At 41.2% G+C, this 21,145-nt stretch overlaps 2 protein-coding genes across 2 annotated transcripts in view; one reads left to right on the top strand and one right to left on the bottom strand.

Annotated features, from left to right (window-relative positions):
- Positions 1–2,567: 2,567 nt before the first annotated feature.
- LOC100957248 (A-kinase anchor protein 17B) lies at positions 2,568–12,904 on the top strand. The gene is made up of 4 exons (XM_003797034.2): positions 2,568–3,320; positions 5,383–5,513; positions 7,482–7,713; positions 10,500–12,904. Exons 1-4 carry the CDS (start codon positions 2,568–2,570, stop codon positions 12,165–12,167), a joined length of 2,784 nt encoding a protein of 927 aa, XP_003797082.1. The 3' UTR covers positions 12,168–12,904.
- A 4,142-nt stretch (positions 12,905–17,046) lies between these two features.
- Positions 17,047–21,145, bottom strand: part of PGRMC1 (progesterone receptor membrane component 1) — a 9,143-nt gene continuing 5,044 nt past the window's right edge. Inside the window, exon 3 of the mRNA XM_003796992.3 lies at positions 17,047–18,271. Coding sequence (XP_003797040.1) covers positions 18,168–18,271 — 104 coding nt within the window. The 3' untranslated portion in view covers positions 17,047–18,167. The remainder of the gene's footprint in view (positions 18,272–21,145) is intronic.

Genomic DNA, 21,145 nt, shown 5'->3' with positions numbered 1-21,145 from the left:
AGCTTGGGGCTCTGTCTCAAAAAAAAAAAAAAAAATCTTGTGCTGGTGGCACCTATGGTTCAAAAGGATAGGGCACCGGTCCCATATGCCGGAGGTGGCAGGTTCAAACCCCACCCCAGCCAAAAAAAAAAGAAACAAAAAAACTGCAAAAAAAAAAAATCCTCTGTGCTCAGCCTATTCAATTCTCCTTCCCCTGGACCCCTTAGCAACCACTGCTCTTTTACTGTCTCTATAGTTTTGCCTTTTCCAGAATGTCACACACTTGGAATCATACAGACTGGCATCTTTCACTTACTAATATGCACCTAAGTCTCCTCCGTGTCTTTTCGTGGCTTGATAGTTCATTTCTTTTTTGATCTGAAAAATATTTCATTGTCTGGATGAACCACACATTTTCTCCACTCACCTACTGAGTGAAACACCTTGGTCGCTTCCAGGTTTTGGCGATTATAAAGAAAGTTGCGGTAGACATTGTGCACGGGTTTGTCTATGGCCATAGATTTCCAAGTCTGTGGGGGAAATACCAAGGAGCGTGATTGCTAGATTGTGACTGTATGTCAAGAGTTTCTTATATGAGTTTTATAAGAAACCTCCGAATTGTTTTCCAGTGTGTCTGTACTAGCTTGTATTCCCACCAGCAATGAATGAGAGTTTCTGTTGCACCATATCCTCCTTAGCATTTGGTGTGGTCAGTGTTCTTGATTTTGGCCATTCTGATAGTTATGGGAAGTTACCTCATTGTTGTTTTAACTTCTGTTTCTCTGATGACATATGATGGGGAGCATCTTTTCATAGGCTTTTATCCACCTGTATATTCTCTATGAGAGGTGCCTGTTAAGGCTTTGGACCATTTTAAAATCAGATTGTACTTTTATTATTGAGTTTTAAGAGTTCTTTGTATATTTTGGATATTATCTGACATATCTTTTGCAAATATTTTCTCCCTGTCTGTACCTAATCTTTTCATTCTCTTGACACTGTCTTTTGCAAATCAGAAGTTTTATTTATTTATTTTTAAAATAGTAAGACTTTATTCACAGGGAGCCACAGAGATAGGGAGAGGGACCACTGCAATGGGTTCTTGCAGCAGGGGAGACAGGTCGTATTCAACTCTCAAAAGTTTTAAATTTTTTTTTTTTGAGACAGAGCCTCAAGCTATACCCCTGGGGAGAGTGCCGTGGCACCACAGCTCACAGCAACCTCCAACTCCTGGGCTCAAGCGAGTCTCCTGCCTCAGCCTCCCAAGTAGCTGGGACCACAGGCGCCCGCCACAACGCCTGGCTATTTTTGTTTGGTTGCAGCTGTCGTTGTTTGGCGGGTCCGGGCTGGATTCCAACCCGCCACCTTAGGTGTATGTGGCTGGCGCCTTAGCCACTTGAGCCACAGGCGCCGTGCCAAAAGTTTTAAATTTTAACAAAGTTGGGCTTGTCAGTTATTTCTTTTATGGATAGTGACTTTAGTGTTGCATCTAAAAAGTCATCACTATACCCAAGGTCATGTGGATGTCCAATTGTTCCAGAATCATTTGTTGAAAAGACTATTTTTGGTCCATTTTATTGACTTTGCTCATTTTTTTTCAAAGATCAGTTGATGTATGTGGGCCTATTTCTGGGCACTCTATTCTGTTCCATTGATCCATTTGTCTGTTCTTTTGCCAGTACCACACTGTCTTGATTACTGTAGCTTTACAATAAGTCTTGAAGTTGGATAGTGTCAGTCTTCCAACTCTGTTCTTCTCCTTCAATATTAAACTGGTTATTCTGGGTCTTTTTCCTCTCCAAGCAAACTTTAGAATCAGTTTGTCAATATTGACAAAATAACTAGCCGAGATTTTGATTGCAATTACTTTGAATCTACAGATCAAGTGGGAAAGAACCAACATCTTGACTCTTCTTATTCATGGACCACTTATTTAGTTCTTTTTTGATGTCCTTTATTAGAGTTTTATAGTTTTCCTTGTATAACTCTTACACATATTTAGATTTATATGTATTTCATTATTTTTTGTGTTCATGTAAATGGTATTGAGTTTTAAATTTCTTTTCTTTTTTTTTTTTTTTTTTGGTAACAGAGTCTCATTTTATCACCCTCTGTAGAGTGCTGCTGCACTCTGTAGAGTGCTCACAGCTCACAGCAACCTCAAACTCTTGGGCTTAGGTGATTCCCTTGCTTCAGTCTCTCAAGTAGCTGGGGCTACTGGCGCCTGCCACAATGCCCAGCTACTTTTTGTTATTGTTTAGCAGGCCTTGGCTGAGTTTGAACCCACCAGCCCCAGTATATGTGGCCAGCACCCTAACCACTGAGCTATGGGTGCTGAGCCTTAAATTTCAAACTGTACTTGTCCATTGTTGGTATATGGGACAGCTATTGACTTTTTTGTACAACCGTGCTGTAATCACTTAGTTCTAGGAGTTGTAAGGTATTCATTCTACCCACGGTATACTTTCTCCTATCAAACTTGACCTAATTCCAGCAATGCTAGCACCATTTCCCAATCTCAATCTTGTGTGTTGCTAAATTTGTATCAAAATTTTCTCTTTTACCCTCTAAGGTATTCTGAAGACAACATGACGGTCACGGTGGTGTATGATAACTCAGAGGCAACAGAGCTCTGTGCAGCTCAGCACCTTTACCTCAAGCCCATAGCAAAACTGATGATCAATGTTTTGCTACCAGAGAGTCTTGAACCTGTGAGGCCCTTCTCTAACTGGGAGGTTCTTGATCAGCTGAAGAGCTTGATTTGCCCAGACCAGTTCACCACAGTTCGGCTCTCCAAGAGTACAAAGGACTTTATCCGATTTGAAGGTGAGGCTGAAAACCGAAGTTTGGTTCAGATCCTGAAGGCGAAATTACATGGGAAGATCATCAAGCTAAATGGCTTGAAAACAGACTTAAAAGTAGTGGTCACAGATGCCCAGGGAGAGTGGGAACACTTCCCCAAGGACAAAGAGGCCTTGTTGATTGATGAGGCAGAAGAGCAAAACCACGATAAAAGCCCAGATTCTATATATTTTGAAGGCTTACCCTGCAAATGGTTTGCACCTAAAGGTTCCAGTGGGGAGAAGCCGTGTGAAGAAATCCTTCGGGTTGTTTTTGAAAGTTTTGGGAAGATCAAGAATGTGGATATCCCTATGCTTGACCCCTACAGAGAAGTGATGACGGGTGGGAGCTTTGGGGGCTTTAACTTTGGTTTGCAGACTTTTGAGGCCTTCATACAGTACCAGGAGTCAACTGATTTTGTAAAAGCCATGGAGTCCCTTCGAGGAATGAAACTGATGCTTAAAGGAGATGATGGGAAAGCTCTAGCATGTAACATTAAGGTAAGTAGCCAGAGTTTCGTTCATTTTCCACTGTTCAGGTGGTCCTAAATAAAAGCTGGAAGGAAGCATTTAGAATAAATTTCCTTAGCCCCTAAAAGGCTCTGATCAATTGCTAGCATAAAAGACTGTGTTGTCTTTAATAAAATGATGTTTAGGAAGAAAAAGAATCCTGGTTTGAACACTCTATTCTTACACTATCAGGCATCCTGCCAGCTGTGATTTTAAAGTGATGGTTGTTATAAACTGGGGCTCTGTCTCAACTTCTTGAGGGCATTAAAAGAATTCATTGTGACCCCCTGTGGAATTACCTTATATGCTTATTATATTTGACAAGTTCCTGAGAGAGAGAGGAATCCACACAGTTTGAAAGCACACAGAGAGCACTTTTTCCCCTCTTTACTCCTGGGGTCACAACTTACCTTTTCAGGATGCCTGTCAGGTAAGTTGCTAAAACTTAATCCTAAGAAACTTGGATCCTTTTCTTCCTAAGTCAGCCTGTCTATCCAGTCATGTTGCTTCACTGGTGTCTGCAGGCTTTGGTCATCTCCTTTTTGAAGTTTTAACCCAGCAGTGGAAAAGATGTGACTAAACCCTCCTTCGTCTTGACATCAGTCTTTAGCATGAGTTTGGCCTTCCAGCTTCCAGTGTATAAGTGTGTGTGTGTGCGTGTGCGCACGTGCACAGGTACATGCCCGTATGTATTTGTGTGTGGCTACTTACATTAAAAGGAATATCTATATATATATATTTATTTATTTTTATTGTTATCTGGCGCAAATGCCTTTTATTTTTTAATTTCAGATTGAGGGTACAAATGATTCAGTTACAATGTCTGCATTTTTTTTTCTTTGAGACAGAACCTCAAGCTGTCCCCCAGGTAGAGTGCTGTGGCATCACAGCTCACAGCAACCTCCAACTCCTGGACTCAAGCGAGTCTCCTGCCTCAGCCTCTCAAGTAGCTGGGACCACAGGTGCCCGCCACAACACCTGGCTATTTTTTGGTTGCAACCGTCATTGTTGTTTGGTGGCCCAGGCTAGACTCGAACCCTCTACCTTAGGTGTATGTGGCTGGCGCCTTAGTCACTTGAGCCACAGGCACTGAGCCCAGTGTCTGCGTTTGTTGGCTAAAGTCCCTGTTTGTAGTTGTGTCCTGCACCCAGGAGGTGTGCCGTATACGCTTACATTGTGCCCATTAGGTGGGAACACACCAAAAATGAGTATATTTAAATCATATGCTATTCATTCAGACAAAAGATATAGCAAATGCTATAATGACCACCCACACAGCACTACTCAACGTAAAAATAAAACATGACTGGTAAATGAGAGCCCACTCTGCCTGCATGTGCTTATCCTTGGTCACATTACCCTCTCTCCTCTCAAAGCTAACCATGATCATGAATTTGTTTAGCGTTCTTAGATGTACGCAAATAGCTTCTTCGGCCTCCTTTTATTTTTTTAAGCTCATCAATTTTGTAGTGACGCCATCTGACTTTCGCATTATGTCAAGATTTGAAAAATACTCTAATAAATCACAAGAGTCGGGCATTATATCTCCCGAGGTCAGTTTTCTTGCATCTCTGCTTCCTCCTTCCCCCATACACATTTTCTGACTATTTTTATCTCTGGTGACTAAAAAAAAAATCAACTCAGTTGATCTTTATAACAAAGCGAAGGTAATATAGTCACATCCCTTAGCCTGTGCCTATAATGGCACTGCGATGCTGTCGATGACTATATGTAAACCCCTCAAAGTTTTTTTTTTTTTTTAAATAGCTCTATTGAAGTATGATTGATAAACAAAGTTGTATAAAGTTAAGGTGAGGACTTGATATACTTATTCAAGGGTTCTGCCATAGAAGAATCCTGGAGCCTACAGTATTATTCTGTCAGCAGCTGAGAGGCAGTGACACAGCAGGGCTACTGGGATGCAGAGAGGACATTTAGAATTCATTTGGTTTTGAATTGCCTCGCATCATCTTAGTTTTCTCTGTCTGGCCTTGGGACACGCCCAGGTGGCTAGAAAACTTTTCTAATGAAACTTTGAATTGTTTTGGGGCAGGTGATGTTTGATACAACCAAACACTTCAGTGAAGGAGCTATAAGGAAAAGAAATCAGGAGAGGCTAAAATTGCAAGAGCTGGAGGAAGAAAGAAAAAAGGAAAAGAAAAGAGAAGAGGAAGTGGCTGAAAGGTGTGTAGAACAACTTCAGCGAAGAAGGTTCTTTTTCTTTTGACTTATGGATTAATCTCTTTGGGTGAAGGGCTAGACTTGATAGATAACATTGAGGTGGGGGGCGCCAAGAATTGGCACAGATTGAAAAGCTCCACCGAAGTCTATAGTCTTTTGACTGTGCTGTTACAAAATCAAAATGACAAACAGTTGAAAACCAGAGACTTCAAAAATTATGTCTGTCTAGCTGGGCATGGTGGTGTACACGTACAGTTTCAGCTACTCAGGAAACTGAGCTGGGGGAATCACTTGAGCCCAGGAGTTTAAAGCAGCGGTGAGCTATGATCGTGCCACTGTGCTCTAGCCTGGGTGACAGAGGGAGACCATAAAATATATTTGTCAGGGAGAATGAATAATGAGGAATAATGGGACTAAAGACATTTAGATATCTGGAAAGAAATGATTTTTTTTTTTTTTTAAAGAAAAAGGACCAGGAACTTTTATAATGAAAACCCTAGCCTGCCAAATTAAAAATTTTACCAATTTACCTAAAATGTACCAATATTACTTGGCCTACCAATTTAACATTTAAAAAAATTAGATCTGGAAAAGAGTTTCTTCTTCTATAAAATAGTCAATAATCAAACTAACCCTTAGGCAAGAAGGCGTGGCTTTGTTGGGATCATTTGTCTTGCTCACTTAAAGTACGTGTGATTCTAAGGGGCCTCTATATTTATTTTTGAGCTTATCATTGTCTCCCAATTTAAAGTTTTGGGCCTAGAAGGGGCTCTTGGATTGCCAAAGGTCTGCCAACCTGGCCTACAGATGGGCCAAAACTATAGGGCTCTGAAAACCAATTTTATATTTTGGCCCCTCCTCATGCTTATTTATTCTTCCCATCTTTCATGTAAATTGTAGCCTTTCAAAAAAGGAGATAAAGAGTACCTGTCCATGTGTCCCTCACTTTTTTGGCTGGTAGGGTGATAGGAGTTACTTGAGGCTCTACATTATCTGTGAAATTTGGCCAGAGCTTGAGCCCAGTAAAGAAATCGTTCCCCTCAAAATTCTAGCTGAACATCCAATTAAGATCGTCTGGATTTTGGCAAATTTTTTTTTTTTTTGAGACAGGCTCAAGCTGTTGCCTTTGGTAGAGTGCGGTGGTGTCACAGCTCACAGCAACCTCAGACTCTTGGGCTTATGCAATTCTCTTGCTCAAGCCTCCCAAGTAGCTGGGACCACAGGTGCCTGGCACAACGCTTGGCTATTCTGTTGTTACAGTTGTCATTGTTGTTTGGCAGGCCCAGGCTGGGTTCGAACCCTGCCAACCTCTGTGTATGTGGCCAGTGCCCTAAGCACTGAGCTACGGGCACTGCCACTTTTGGCAAATTCTGACTCTGGTAATTGTCTCTTCTTTTTCACTCCCCACATTCCCATATAGGTCTAACTGAAAGTTTTGACTTTTAGAAAATAGCAGGAAACAAATGCCCATATTCTTATAAGCCGGTAAGCTTTTCTGATGATATGCTGTGTTAATATGTGCCAAAGACCAGTTCTCATCTTGAAGATTTTGAGTGCCTTGACTCTTTATTTGCCCATATGAAAACAACTCACAAGAGGTTTTGTTCATAAGCAAAACAGGTCATCTCTGTGAAAGCTGGATCCTGTAGTTTCCTGCCTGTGGTTTGAGAAAGCTAGGGCTAGCGGTCCCGCTTTTGAATTATGTAGGCTTTTTTTTTTTTTTTGATGCTCTATCTCCACGTAAGGTCTCCTTTACATGCTTCTGTTTGGCTGACAAAGTGTCTTTCTCCCTTGACTAATGTTTAACAATGTTGTTTTGTCACAAGTGGTCTATGCTGGTCCCTGGGGTTGTGGTAGATCCCTGGAAACCTAGCTATCTGTCCTCCGCTGGCAGGGGGAAGGAGTGAGGAGGCGATCCAATCAATGCCTAATAAATACTTTCTGAATGGTTTCATCCTAATGATTGAACAGGAGAAGAAAAGATGAGAAGAAAGCCCAGGAAAAGAGGAGGAAGGCCAGGGTCAGAAAGCAAGCCCTGAAGGAAAGGAACAGACACCGGCAGAGGAAACCGAAGAACAAAGCCAAAGCCGAGGAACCACAGGAGCCAGACTCATCAGAGGAATGGGAGGGACGGAAATACCTGCTGGCTCAGAGGCGGGTTGAGGCTCTTCGCTTGCTTCGGGTACTTCTTAGAAAAATTTCAGTAAGGCTCTTTCTCACTTGTTCTTCCATCTCAGTAGGTACTAACCTTTCTGAAACATTACCTCAGGCCTGGTAGGGTAGCTCACGCCTGTAATCCCAGCACTCTGGAAGGCCAGGGCAGGTGGATTGCCTCAGCTCACAGGTTCAAGTCTAGCCTGAGCAAGAGCGAGACCCCATCTCTAGAAGTAGCCAGGCGTTGTGGTGGGCACCTGTAGTCATTCCAGCTACTTTGGGAGGCTGAGGCAGGAGGACCACTTGAGCCCAAGAGTTTGAGGTTGCTGTGAGCTGTGACATCACAGCACTCTACTGAGGGTGACAAAGTGAGACTGTCTCAAAAAAAAATTACCTCCACATTTAAGCAGGGGCCTCTTGAAAATTGACTCCACAGAACACTTGTTTTGTTCATTGGGGTTTTTATAAATAGGCTGATCTCTGTCAACCCAATAGAGGACTTACAATAAGGATATCTATGTGTTCCTTAATCCATAAAGGAATTGTGTCCCAACCCTGCCATCTAATGCGTATACTTTGTGTTTCTAAACTGCAGGATGGTATTCCCCTGAGCAATTTAGCTAGTTTATTTATGTTTCTTTTTTTTTTTTTTTTTTGAGACAGTGTCTCACTATGTCACCCTGGATAGAGTGCTATGGCGACACAGCTCACAGCAACCTCAAACTCTTGGGCTTAAGTGATTCTCTTGCCTTAGCCTCCCAAGTAGCTGGGACTACAGGTGCCCACTACAACACCAGCTATTTTTTGTTGTTGCAGTTGTCATTGTTGTTTTAGCTGACCCACGCTGGGTTCGAACCCGCCAGCCTTGGTGTATGCGCCAGCGCCCTACTCACTGAGCTACCTTATTTACGTTCCTAAGTTCCTAATGGATGTAACAAGACATTGCCAGGGGAAATCAGTGGGTGTTGTGGGTGTTAGGTTTGTAGTCTTCTTTAAACTTTACTTATCCATTCTAAAGGCTTGGACGAGAGGGAAGAGCCTTAACGGGCCTTGTGGCAAGCTCTTGTTACTCTAGTTTTAAAACTATTTGATAAGGAATCTGTCAGCTCATAGAACAATTGTTTTGTTTGTAGAGTTTCAGTTTTGAAAGGTTTTTCTTCTTTGGGAACACCTAAGAATTGACAGACTTAGCAGAAGTCCTGGATTAAAACCCAGAAAGGGCTAGGCACGGTGGCTCATGCCTACAGTCCTAGCACTCTGAGAGGCCAAGGTGGGGAGCTTAGGAATTTGAGACCAGCCTGAGCAAGGGTGAGATCCCACCCATTTCTACTAAAACAAACAAACCCACCCCCCAAAACGAGCTAGATATCTTCCCAGATGCCTGTAGTCCCAGCTAGTCAGGAGGCTGAACCAAGAGGATCACTTGAGCCCAAGAGACTGAGGTTGCTTTGAGCTATGATGAAGCCATAGCACTCTATCCAGGGCGACAGAGTGAGACACTGTCTCCAAAAAAAAAAAAAAAAAAAAGAGAGAGAGAGAGAGACAAAAAACATAATAAATAAAATTCCACATGCACTCTTTTTAAATATGAACACTAAATGCTACTAGGATTAAATAGTTAATTTTATGTATGTTTGCAGTCTTGGCTGCTTTTCTCAGTGTGAATTATCAAACTTAGTGAAATCAGGATTAGAAAAAGCTCCTGGCTCGGCGCCTATAGCTCACCCGGCTAAGGCGCCAGCCACGTACACCTAAGGTGGCGGGTTCGAATCCCCAGCCCGGACCCGCCAAACAACAATGACGGCTGCAACCAAAAAATAGCCGGGCGTTGTGGCGGGCGCCTGTGGTCCCAGCTACTTGGGAGGCTGAGGCATGAGACTCGCTTGAGCCCAGGAGTTGGAGGTTGCTGTGAGCTGTAATGCCATGGCACTCTACCTAGGGGGATAGCTTGAGGCTCTGTCTCAAAAAAAAAAAAAAAAGAAAAAGCTCCTATTTACATTTATGATAAGGCTAACTGGATCTTTTTTTAGTTTACTCTAATGACTGCCGAGGGTGACTCCTTCTAAAGCATTTATCTCTTTCAGTGTGTGTGGTGTCTGAGTCTTGGCACTATTAGTATTTATACTAATTATGCAGTCCCCAAGTTCCGATCCCAGGTAAGGAGCAGGCACTGTGCTCTGGTGTGTGTCAGGTGGCAGTGGGTGCATAGCACAAACCCTCGAGCCATGGGCTGCCCCTTTTACCTGCTCTGTGGTTGTGCAGAGCAGACAGCACCACATAGACGACCACAGAACCATGGTCACAGCCACATGTGCTAACTGTCTTCTTACTGAGTGGGGATAGGGCAGGGCAACCCAGAGACATCCTCACCTGCAATCCATCGGAAGAGGCTGGAAGTTAAATGGAAAGACAGTTTATCTTTTAAGCCTGTTGGCCCTTTTAGGCACATCTCCCTCCCTCTGTCTTTTCTTGTAGTAGGATTTGGGAGAGGGCTATAGAGAGCGTTTCTTCTTCTTCACTGTATCTCCAGCTCCTAGCACAATGCCTGAACATTGACCTTTGAACAAATAATAAAGAATTTGTGCTTTGAAGGCCATTCAGTGTGGTGCCTTCTGACATAGCATGGACACAGACCTAGTGAAAGCAGCTCCTATTAGACTAAAACATTTCATACTGTACCTTCTATTTCTTTACTTCTAATTCCTTATTCTTCCCTGTTTGGGTCTATCCCAGGTATCAGAAGTTTCTTCAGAACAATGTCAGAAAGCCCAACTTTCTTTGGAATTTCTTAATGTTTAGTTTTTCATGTGAAATTTTTAACCTTTTTCTTTCAAGGAACCCACTCAGTCTAGCCCACAGGAGGGCGATGTTACAGGCGCCAAAGTTAATCCTGATCCAGGGAACACATCGGAAACTTTGGAGGAAGGAGAGTTAAGCCCTCAGCATCTTCAAAGTCCAGAGGAAATGCCAAAACCTCAGGATGCCAAGTTAGGCAATAAACGAAAACAAAAAATGAAGAAAAGAATGAGGTCTCGCTTACATAAATCTTCCCAACGCCTTAGGAAAAAGAAATTAAGATATTCAACTAGAAAAGAGAGCACTGGAAAGTTATTAACTGATGATGGATACAACCAAAGTTTGGCTTGTGATCAGAATTCCTCAGAGGCTGCAATGATTCAAGGTCGGTCTCTTGAGAAAGAGGACCACCACAGTCCTAATAAATCCTATTCTTCTCCATTACCTGAGAGAGAAGGTGGAAGGAAACATAAAATCTATGAAACAGATGAATTCATTGACTATCTGCTAAACTATTATGAAACTCCAAGATATGCTCGTATCTACCTAGAACCAAGTCCCATAACAGACGAATGTCAGTGGCAGAGGGATGTCTATGAGAAAGGAAGTGGATTTCAGATTCATTTGAGAAAGCGTGGCCATCACTCAACCAATTTGAGTCAAATGCAAAACCTGGAAGGGAGCGAGGAGGTTCACGAAGATGATTACTGGTCAGAGATTTGTACTCAAGATCCTGAGCATACCCCACAAAAGGGAGGAGAAATGGATGATGACAAAGAATGTACTTACGGATTTGAAAATCATTGCAGGGACACAGCTAGTGAAGCTGGTGATCAGCTGTTGTCCCCAGCTGTTGTCAATAGCCATCTGTTAGAAAAGACTCACACTTACCATGTCGAAGATTTCGCATCCACAGGGAAAAGCCAAGTGTCCTCACCCTACAGGTCAGTATGCTCAGATCTGCAGTTGACAGATTTCTTAGAGGAAATTAGCAGTGATTCTGAATGCTTCAGCGAAACGCTTAGTGTAAACAAAGAGGAGAAAGATGAACCGGTGGCCACGTGTCACGGCTCCCCAGAAAAAGGACCTCTTGACGCTCATGAAATCATCACTTGCGAACAGGCAACTAGGTCAAGTCAGGAGACCGTCTCTCCCGAGGGGAAACATGATGATGAGGAAAACTACTCTAAACACAAGCTTAGGGTACCAGGAAAGAAGGCTAAGTATGAACTCTATGAACTCGAGGGTGAAAGCAACTTCACTAGAGATGAAAAGAACAGCAAAAAGAGGGAAAAACTAGCCCCCACCTACTTGTTCGATGAAGGCTACTACCATGAACACAGTTCCAGTAACCCAATTGAGAACATTACAAGAAAGAAGAGGCGGCTTAGTGGTCATTCATTTGACCAGAAAGTGAACTATAGACCCTCTAGTGTGCCAATGCCATCATTAAAAAGTGCTAATGCTTTCTATCTGTGTGATTTTCCCACCAGCGGAGAGACTTTGTGGCAGTCAGAAGGTAACCAGGAAGTGAGAAAATTTAAAAGGCATGAGAATTCTGAAGATTTCATGCTCAATTCTGACGGTTATTATGTTCGACATGACAGTCAGGAGCATGTGGACTATGGAAGCTATTTAGGAAACAACTACACGGGTTCTTTATGTTTTGACAGCCACTTAGATCAAGAACAAGCTTATTTACAATAAACATGTTGCAAGAAGAAAAGTTAAAACCAAATATAGCCACTGTAGTTAGCAAGTACAGGACAGGAGAGCAGCGTTTAAAAGCCAGAGCGGGGTCAAATACAAAACCTGTTTCTCTTGCCAAAGTTTAAAGAATAGATTGAAATGACTCTAGGTGTGTTGGCAAGCTTTGGAAATAAAAAACATCCCGATGCTGAAGCTTGGTAAAAACACTGCTTGCAAAACTTCGTGATCCAAGGACAGGCCTTTTTACAGTTCAAATGAAACTGAAATTTGATGCCGGGGAAGGAACATCGAGAGAGTTTGAGACAGCCCTCTATGGCTCTTCAGCTGTCATGACATCGCCATTTAGTATCATTTCTCTTCCAAGAGGACAACAGTGAACAAATAAGCAACTTTTTGCCTGTTCTTTGATTTGCTCAGAAACACAATTATGTGGCAACAACCTTTCTTGAGTTTTATTTATAAATAATTACAGGTAAGAGAGATGACACCTAGAATGTATGATAGATTTCTTCATGACATGAAAGAGCCCCCACCAGGAGGAAATTTATATTATTACTATGTTGATAGTACTCAAAGAGTTGTCTTTTTAGAGACAAAGTCTTGGAAAAAGAATCTAAAAGTGGCTCATACTGTCCTTTGAGGTTTGTACGGGGAAGGGACCATTAAGCTGTTTTTTTTTTTCAGAACCCCATGTCTTTCCATTCTAGAAAAGCAGCAGGACTGAAGGGATAAGATAGCAGTGGGATTTGCAAAGGAAATAGTGAATGATCCTGGGGCAGCAAAAATGGCACTTGGGAAGAAAGGACTCGATGGTATTCCATTTTAGGTTATGTAATCCTTTCACTCAGGGTGGGGTGACATCAATTTGTAAAAAGTCACTGAATACTTCCAAACTGACTTTTATAAAACAGTAAAAAGTGCCTCCTCAATCCTCAATAAGGCCATGGTTAAGAAGAGTAGAGGGGAAAGCTTAGTTTTCTAGCTGGGAAAAAAATTGTTGTGTAGGATTTATAAATTCTTAACATAAGCAATTTATCTTTTTACCTACTGGTTTTGGACTTCTTAAAGTGTTTTTAAATTAAGATGTTTTATAGATTCTTAAAAGACTTACATCTTAGTGCAAGTGCATGTTCTATAGAAAGCTCGGCTGATTCATTCTGCCTTACATTGGATTTAGGACCTCAGGGGCAGTAGATTACCTTTAATTTTTCCCCAATAAAGATACACCTGACCTGGCAATTGTAGACATCAACCTTAGAGACTGTGTATAACAGGAAAAGATGGTTTTAATCCGCAGAAGCAGTAGAAAGCAACACTTTCATGACATGATTCATTTCAAACTCTTCATTTGATATTCTGTAGGAAAGTACCAGCTGGTAGAGCCAGGTAGAATGCCAGTCATTGTTGAGTGCCCAGGATGATGTCACACAGATATGTGTTTATTATCAGCCTCTTAGCGAACTGGTACCTGAAGAGGCTACAAAATCTCATTTATCTCAAGTAAGAGCCACAAGTGTATTCACTTATCTCTTCTAACCACATTGTAATAGAGGTATGTTAGTACGTGCAAAAATTCAGAATGAACGTAACACAGTAGATCATTTCTTAAAAAACATGATTTGTTGGCTCTCCTGTGTTCAATTTCACTTTCAAGCCAGTGATACTACCATCAAAACTATGTTTGGCTTGTCAAATCTGAAAACGTGTCGCTCAAAGGGCGAGTGCCTTCTCTCCTAAGGACTAGCAATGACTATTAATGTTCAAAGTACTGTTGTCCAGAGTAGCCTTTTAAACTACTAACAGCTTGTATTTTGTCAGATAACTTTCAACATTTAGGGAATATTCTCCTCCAGTGAAAACCTGACTCATTTTTTCATTTCATGCCATTGAAGCAAAGAACATTATAGATTTGTAATGGAAAGAAGCTAAGCTTGTTTTGAAAAAAAATAATCTTTCTTCTGTCATCTGATAATTTTTCTTTGCGGAGTTTCTAGGCATGGAAACAATTTGCTGATCAGTAATCAGACATAAAGAATAAATTGCAGACTACAGCATGTGCAGTTTTTTTTTGTTTTTTTTTTTTTTGTATCATAGAACTGGTGCTAAGTCATTTCTATATAACAGTTTGGTCTCGTTTGCTAAATACTGTCCTGAGACAAAGTAAAAATACTGGTTTTATGTTTACTTTCTGTATAAGCCTGGAGTTTTGTATGTCTTGTGATAATGCATTCTATGATAGATTTGAGTCAACCTTTTTTGTGTGTTGGCCTTAAGTGAGGAAGAGAACTTCTCCTGTACCTGTCAATTGAAATGGCTTAATAAGGAAATAGAAGTGAAAATATCGTAGCCACCTTCTTAATTAGCATTGTTATTCTTTGTTGTGCTGTTATTTAAGTGGTGCAAAAGTATTTGCTCCTTTTTTCTATGTCTTACTAAGGGCCTGAACTTTAAACTTTGTCCTTTTAAATAGGTGTTTTCATGTTTTTCTTTGTATGTGCTGCTGATGGTGCTGTAAGCAAGCTAAAACTCTGTCAGTGTATTTCTGTTCAATTTGTTTGAATTTCTCAGGTAGAAAGCCATGTAACCAGGTAATTTTGAAAATAAGAACCAAATGGATTTTCATTTGTTGCAAAATTGTTTGAAAAATTAACTTTTAAATAAATGCTGATAACTCCGTGGGGGAGGGCATTCCTACCTATAGTATGCTGCTTTGCACTAATGTTGCTGGTCTTTTTTTCTCATTCGCATTGTTAGAGAAATAATATTTAATTTTTAGATATATTAAAAATAAAATTGTCATAGTGAATCCTGGTCTTTGTTCATTTACCCCATGTATTGCCCAGAATGTTGCACATCCGGGACATTTTCTATAGAAATACAGATGTCTAGGCTGGGTACAGTGGCTCACCCCTGTAGTCCTAGCACTCTGGGAGGCCAAAGCAGGTGGATCGCCTGAGCTCAGGAGTTCCAGACCAGCCTGAGCTGGAGCAAGACCCCGGTCTCTAAAATTAGCCAGGATTGTGGCCAGCACCTGTAGTCCCAGCTACTTGGGAGGCTGAGGCAAGAGGATCACTTGAGCCCAAGAGTTTGAGGTTGCTGTGAGCTGTGACGCCACAGCACTCTACCAACGGTGACAAAATAACTTTGTCTCAAAAAACAAATACAGATGTCTAATTTTAATAGCATTTCTATACATCTTTTCTATTTATGATGTGAGTTTGTGGGAACTGACTGTCAGAGCTCATGGAACTGAGGACTAGAGTGTTATTTTCATTTTGGATAAGCTGAAACCATATTGAGATTTAAAATTATCCTCCCTTTAGCATCTTTTGTCAATGCTAACAAAAGGTAGCAGAATTGACTCCATGGAATCACATTTCATCCCTTTAGCGCTGGATGGAAGTGTTAAAGTTATACAATACCCAAAAATAATCGGGTGGGTGTGGAATGGAGAGTATGGTCAGTGAAGCTAAAGCCCTCAATAATTTTGATCAGTCAAGAGTAGACTACTGTATTTTCACATGAAATATATAGCAAAATTGCCTCCAAGAATTATACGATACAGATCTGGGCACTTTGGAGCTGAAAGGGTCTTTGTTGGGTTCAAAGAGCTGTACAGATGCTTGTTTTGGATCTAGGATTTACATCAATTTGGCCCTCTGAGGTGAATGTTGGATTATGCAGAGAAACCAGATAGGCAGATACTGAAAACACGTGGCAAATGCTGCTTGTGAGCCATAGATGCTAGTATTGAAAACAAAGTCTTTGCAGCTGCTTGGATTACAGCAGGTAGGTAGCGAACAGATGTTAACCTGACACTTCCTCCCCGAACTGGATGTGTGGTAGTTGTAATAACCACCCATCTTGAATGGCACCTTTTATATAATATGGCTTATGTATATTCTAGCTGGATTTGAGAAGTTTTCAGACCAAAGTCCTGCCTTATAGTAATATCCCTTTACATGTAATCAACAGGAGAATCAGGCTATTGGGAGTGAAGCTTTAAGGAGGCTCTGGATGTTTTCCTCTTGGCGTCAGACAAGTCTGTTTAACTTTGTAAAAGGACTAGCCTAATCACATCTAAGGGAGATTTCAGGCTGCAAAGGTGGCTCAACTTCTCTTCTCTCACCACTTCCCCCAAAGCATAAGGTGTAACTGGTTACCTGGAACAAAATAGGCACTGGAATACTTGTTGAATGAAACCTAGTGAAGAGAAAGAACACATTTAAAAGAAAAGCTTTGTAAGAAAAATACAAATACCTGGAATATGGTGTGATAACATGAAAAATAGAAACCTGTGAGCTTTCTTTGGTTCAGGGAGTACATTTCTTAAGAAAACCGCCAATTTCAACATTAAAATTACAAAACATTTTTATATGTCTGACCGCCCATGCAAATCTGCTATCCTTCCATTGACATGAGGTGAATTAATTTTGCTACTATAAGGATTCGTAAGACTTTCCTGATAAGACAATACATTAAAATTAAAACAACAAAATCCTTTCTTAGCATTTGGTAATGACAATGCTTTGGGTAACATTACCCTTTAATAACCTTACTATAGCTTTCAAGGTGGAGGGTCTTGCCTTTTATAGTTTAGAAAGTTCTTACTTAGAGGCAGGATTTGACAAGTCACCAAAACAAACAAACGAACGAACAAACAAAAACAATTCAATTCACTAATTTCTTAGCAGGATGAGCTGGTATTTGGTTTGTGATGTGACATATCTATGAAGTTTTGTACTTTTATTTCTTTCGGAATACAAAAAGATCTACACATAAAAGTAAAACCAAATATTAAGCTAAAGTAAAATGATTGCATCTGATTCCTGAGAATAAAAGTTAAAAAAAAAAATGAAAACAAGCCACCATACTATACTGGGTAAAACCATTTTATTAACTGACCAAAGCACTTCATTTTGTTTTCCGATTTGAGGTAAAACCATTAAACACAGCTCACGAGAAAATACAACGACTAACTACAATTACAAGAATCTGAAACCTCACTAGTAGTTCATATAATACTTTTACAAATTTGTTCAACTGTATAGGCTACTTAAGCTTAGTGTTAACCAAAAGAGCGATATCAAAGACCTAGACAATTGACTACTACTCTCGCAGTGGCTATAGTTTTGGAGCATCATAGTAGCTGTCACCTTATGAATATGCTTTACTTTAAAACCACTTGGCTAGTGCCGCATACTGTTTCCTTACTGCGCAGAGGGTGTGCATGAAGGCTCACAGGAGAGCAAGACACCTGTATGCCCCTCTCAGTTCAAACGTGTCAAATAACCATGGCCCCACCATGAATAAGCAGCTGGCTTTTTCCAACGCTTTCTTTTAAGTGTTCATATCCTATTCTAATCCAAACTGTAGATGACTGTGCTTGTGAGGTGTCTCGGTGTCCATGTGAGAGCAAGGATGACACAGCAGTCCAGAAACCCACTAAGTATGTTTTCCTAACTGAGCCAAGCTATGAGATTTCATTTTGTTACAGGACAGCTCTCTCTAATCAATATCAAAGCCTTTGGGACACTGCAGATTTGCTTTAGAGGTAGATAAAACAGAAATCATGCAGTTAAGTCAATTGGGGGGGGGGACGGGATTTGCTGTCTTGAGAGAACATCATGACTGAACATTGATCCTGTCTTAGTGTACATCTAACATTTTTACCTGTTTCGGGAAATATCCAAGTCTTACTTGTCTCTCAGGCAACACACATTTAATTCAGCCTGTACTAACTACAGACAGAAGAAAAACAGTATTAACATTTGTATTACAGCACTGCAGTTTACCTTCTGGATTTGTGACACACAAACATCTCATGCATTCTAAGACAGAAGTTAATTTTCTCAGTGTCACTAGTGATGTTAATTAAAAAATTACAACAAGTTCAAAACTTTTCTAAATATTGAAATCACCATGTTTTAAAGACAGACTGGAATGTTACAAATGATTCTGCAAAATACAAAAATAGATATGCTTCCACTGAATGCTTTAATCATTTTTCCGAGCTTTCTCATCCTTTGGTTCTTCCTCATCTGAGTACACAGTGGGCTCCTCACCCTCCTTCAGCAGTTTGCCCACGTGATGGTACTTGACTGGAGGTAGAGAAGAAAACACAAATGGTTATTCTCAGGCCTTCTAAAAAAAACCACTACCACATTTCATTTGAAAGTATTAAAGGCCTACAATATACTCAGCAATGTCTTAGGCTTCTTGAAGCATGCAAAGGTGGTTCACACCCTAGTGCTTGTCAAAAGGAAATGAGAGCTTTATTCAGAATACAGAAATATAAAACGTAGCAATGTCTGGCAATGAGTGTGCAATGTAATCTTAAAATAAATTATGGGGCTGGGCATAGTGGCTCATGCTGCCACATTCTGGGAGGCTACAGTTGGGAGGATTGCTTGAAGTCAGGAGTTTAGGACCAGCGTGGGCAACGTAGTGAGACCTCATCTCTACTAAAGGAAAAAAGAAAAGAAAAATTAGCTGGGTATGGTTGTGCATGCTTGTAAGTCCCAGCTACTTAGGGAGGCTGCTGAGGCAGGGGGATCAGTGAGCCCAGGCTGCAGTGAGCTAAGATTGCACCACACATTCCAGACTGAGCAATAGAGCAAGACCTTGTCTCTAAAAACAAACAAAAAGGAATTGTGTTTGCATGTAGACAAATGTTTTGAAGGGCAAGGGCATGTGATGAGTTAGTTAGAAAGGTTGCGGAAGTATAAAAGGTTGTTTATACTTCATGGAAGAATACATTCTGGAAAAATGTATAGAAGGATTTGGGGAGGGGAAGATTTCTGGAAAATGGAAACACCACATGCATATAAGTGAGACTGAACACCTGGGAAGCAATAAAGAAACCAAGTTGGCAGGAGCAGAGTTGGCATCTGGAAGTGGTAGGAGATAAGGTTGGCTAAGTAGTCCGGGGAAATATTATGAAAGCTCCAAAGAGGCAGCCTGAGCAGTTAGGACTTATCTTCTATGTGGCAAAGGGCCCTAGAAGCTTATCAGCAAAGAAATAACAAAGTAAAATTGTGCTTTAGTAACATTATCCATGTGGCGTACAGGGCAGACTTCAGTGAGGACAGATTAGACAAAGGGCAACCAGGAGGCTAGCATGTAGATCCAAATGCAAAGGAACCAGTTAGGAGTGGGGAGGTATCCATGGGAATGAAAAGGGGCGGATATGAGATATTTTGAAAGCAAGATGAAGCATGAGTCAATGAAGTAAAAACTGCAGATTCCATGGACCAAAATGGGGACTCTGGGCTTGGTGCCTGTAGCTCAGTGGCTAGGGTGCTGGCCACATGAACGGGGGCTGGAGGGTTAGAACCTGGCCCGGCCCCCCCCCAAACAATAATGACAACTACAACAACAACAAAAATAAATTAGCATGGCCTTGTGGCAGGTGCCTGTAGTCCCATAGCTACTTACGAGGCTGAGGCAAGACAATCGCTTAAGCCCAAGAATTGGAAGTTGCTGTGAGCTGTGATGCCACAGCACTCTACTAAGGGCAACATAGTGAGACTGTATCAAAAAAAAAAAAAAAAATGGGGACTGTGGAGAGGAAACCACTCTGGAGAATCATATGAGAGGAAATCTGCAACAGGGAAAGGACAAGTGAAGTTGGTGCTGGCAAGGAAAAAAATAGGTTTCCCTGAAACCTTTGAGAGAGAGTTCAATCCAATTATAGGGACAGAAGCCATAGGAAAGGAGGTATAGACAGAAAATGAAGCAGTGGTTGGGGCAACAATGACTTAAAGTTTGACAGTGAAGGGAAGGAATAATAGTCTTCTACAGTGGTTTTCAACCTTCCTAATGCCGCAACCCTTTAATACAGTTCCTATGGGTCGCAACCCACAGGCTGAGAAGCGCTGGTCTAGTGGATAGAGATGACAGCAGGAGACAGAATTTTTCCCCCAGCCTGGAGAAAACCCTATGGGTAGTCAACACAAGGGGTAAGGGTGCCAGCAGACTGGAGACGTTGGAGGAAAAAAGATTTAAGAGTGCAAACCAGAATGCAAAAGATTTGGGACGAGACTGAGTCAGTAAACAACCACATTATTACAGCCAAACTAATGTAGGATCTCAGTGTCAGAAGCCAAGAGGACCAAGTGTCTTCTTTCTGAATATGAGCAGGAACTAGAATAACCAATCTGTCTAACCAGAGCTGCTTTTGTGTGAAATAAAGGTTGGAAAGAATTAGAACTATGCAAGACAAATAAGAGCTGGGTGGCACCTGGGAAACCTGCCTTAAGGGGAAGGCACACCCATGTGGAATGTGTTGAGGTGTCACAACAGTATTCGGGGCTAGCCTTAGTTTAAGGTGGTGAAAATTCACGCTTTTTCAGCTGATGAAGGCCAAGCACTGGAAAACAGAGCTTTGTAAATTATAAATTACAACTCACTGGTTTAATATGCATGCAGAAGAGCCTATGGTTACAAAGGCATCCTCAGGATGCAAAAAATTAGGAACTATGTTAGGTGGCTGAACTATGTTTTTGAAGTATAAAGATTTGCCTCTAGACTTGAAAGCTACGCTTAGTCTGCTTGAGACTCAACTCAAAGGCAGAACATCTGGCTATTTATTAATCTAGAATTTCTTTCTCTCGAGTCAGTATTATTTTTTTTTCCCCCAGTTTTTGGCCGTGGCTGGGTTTGAACCCACCACCTCCAGCATATGGGGCTGGCACCCCACTCCTTGAGCCACAGGTGCCAACCATAAATCCAGCATTATTTTCAAATAAAATGGTTGGATATGGTCAAAAGAGCATGTAATATTTAACTATGTAGAATAACACATAGAAGACTACATTTTACATGAAAAAAAAAATCTTCCTCAAAAAAAATGGTCATTGTCTGGCTTGACGCCTGTGGCTCAAGTGGCTAAGGCTCCAGCCACATACACCTAAGGTGGTGGGTTCAAATCCAGCCTGTGCCCGCCAAACAACAATGATGGCTGCAACCAAAAA

Source organism: Otolemur garnettii, unplaced genomic scaffold (genome assembly GCF_000181295.1).
Source record: "Otolemur garnettii isolate 467f Iridium unplaced genomic scaffold, OtoGar3 scaffold00110, whole genome shotgun sequence".
In the NCBI taxonomy this organism is placed as follows: Eukaryota; Metazoa; Chordata; class Mammalia; order Primates; family Galagidae; genus Otolemur; species Otolemur garnettii.
This window is presented reverse-complemented; position numbering and strand designations above follow the sequence as displayed.

Coding starts and splice junctions, on each gene's coding strand:
- LOC100957248 (XM_003797034.2), top strand. CDS start 2,568: ATGACGGTCACGGTGGTGTATGATAACTCAGAGGCAACAGAGCTCTGT. Junction 3,321..5,382: donor CTCTAGCATGTAACATTAAG/GTAAGTAGCCAG, acceptor GTTTTGGGGCAG/GTGATGTTTGATACAACCAA. Junction 5,514..7,481: donor GAAGAGGAAGTGGCTGAAAG/GTGTGTAGAACA, acceptor ATGATTGAACAG/GAGAAGAAAAGATGAGAAGA.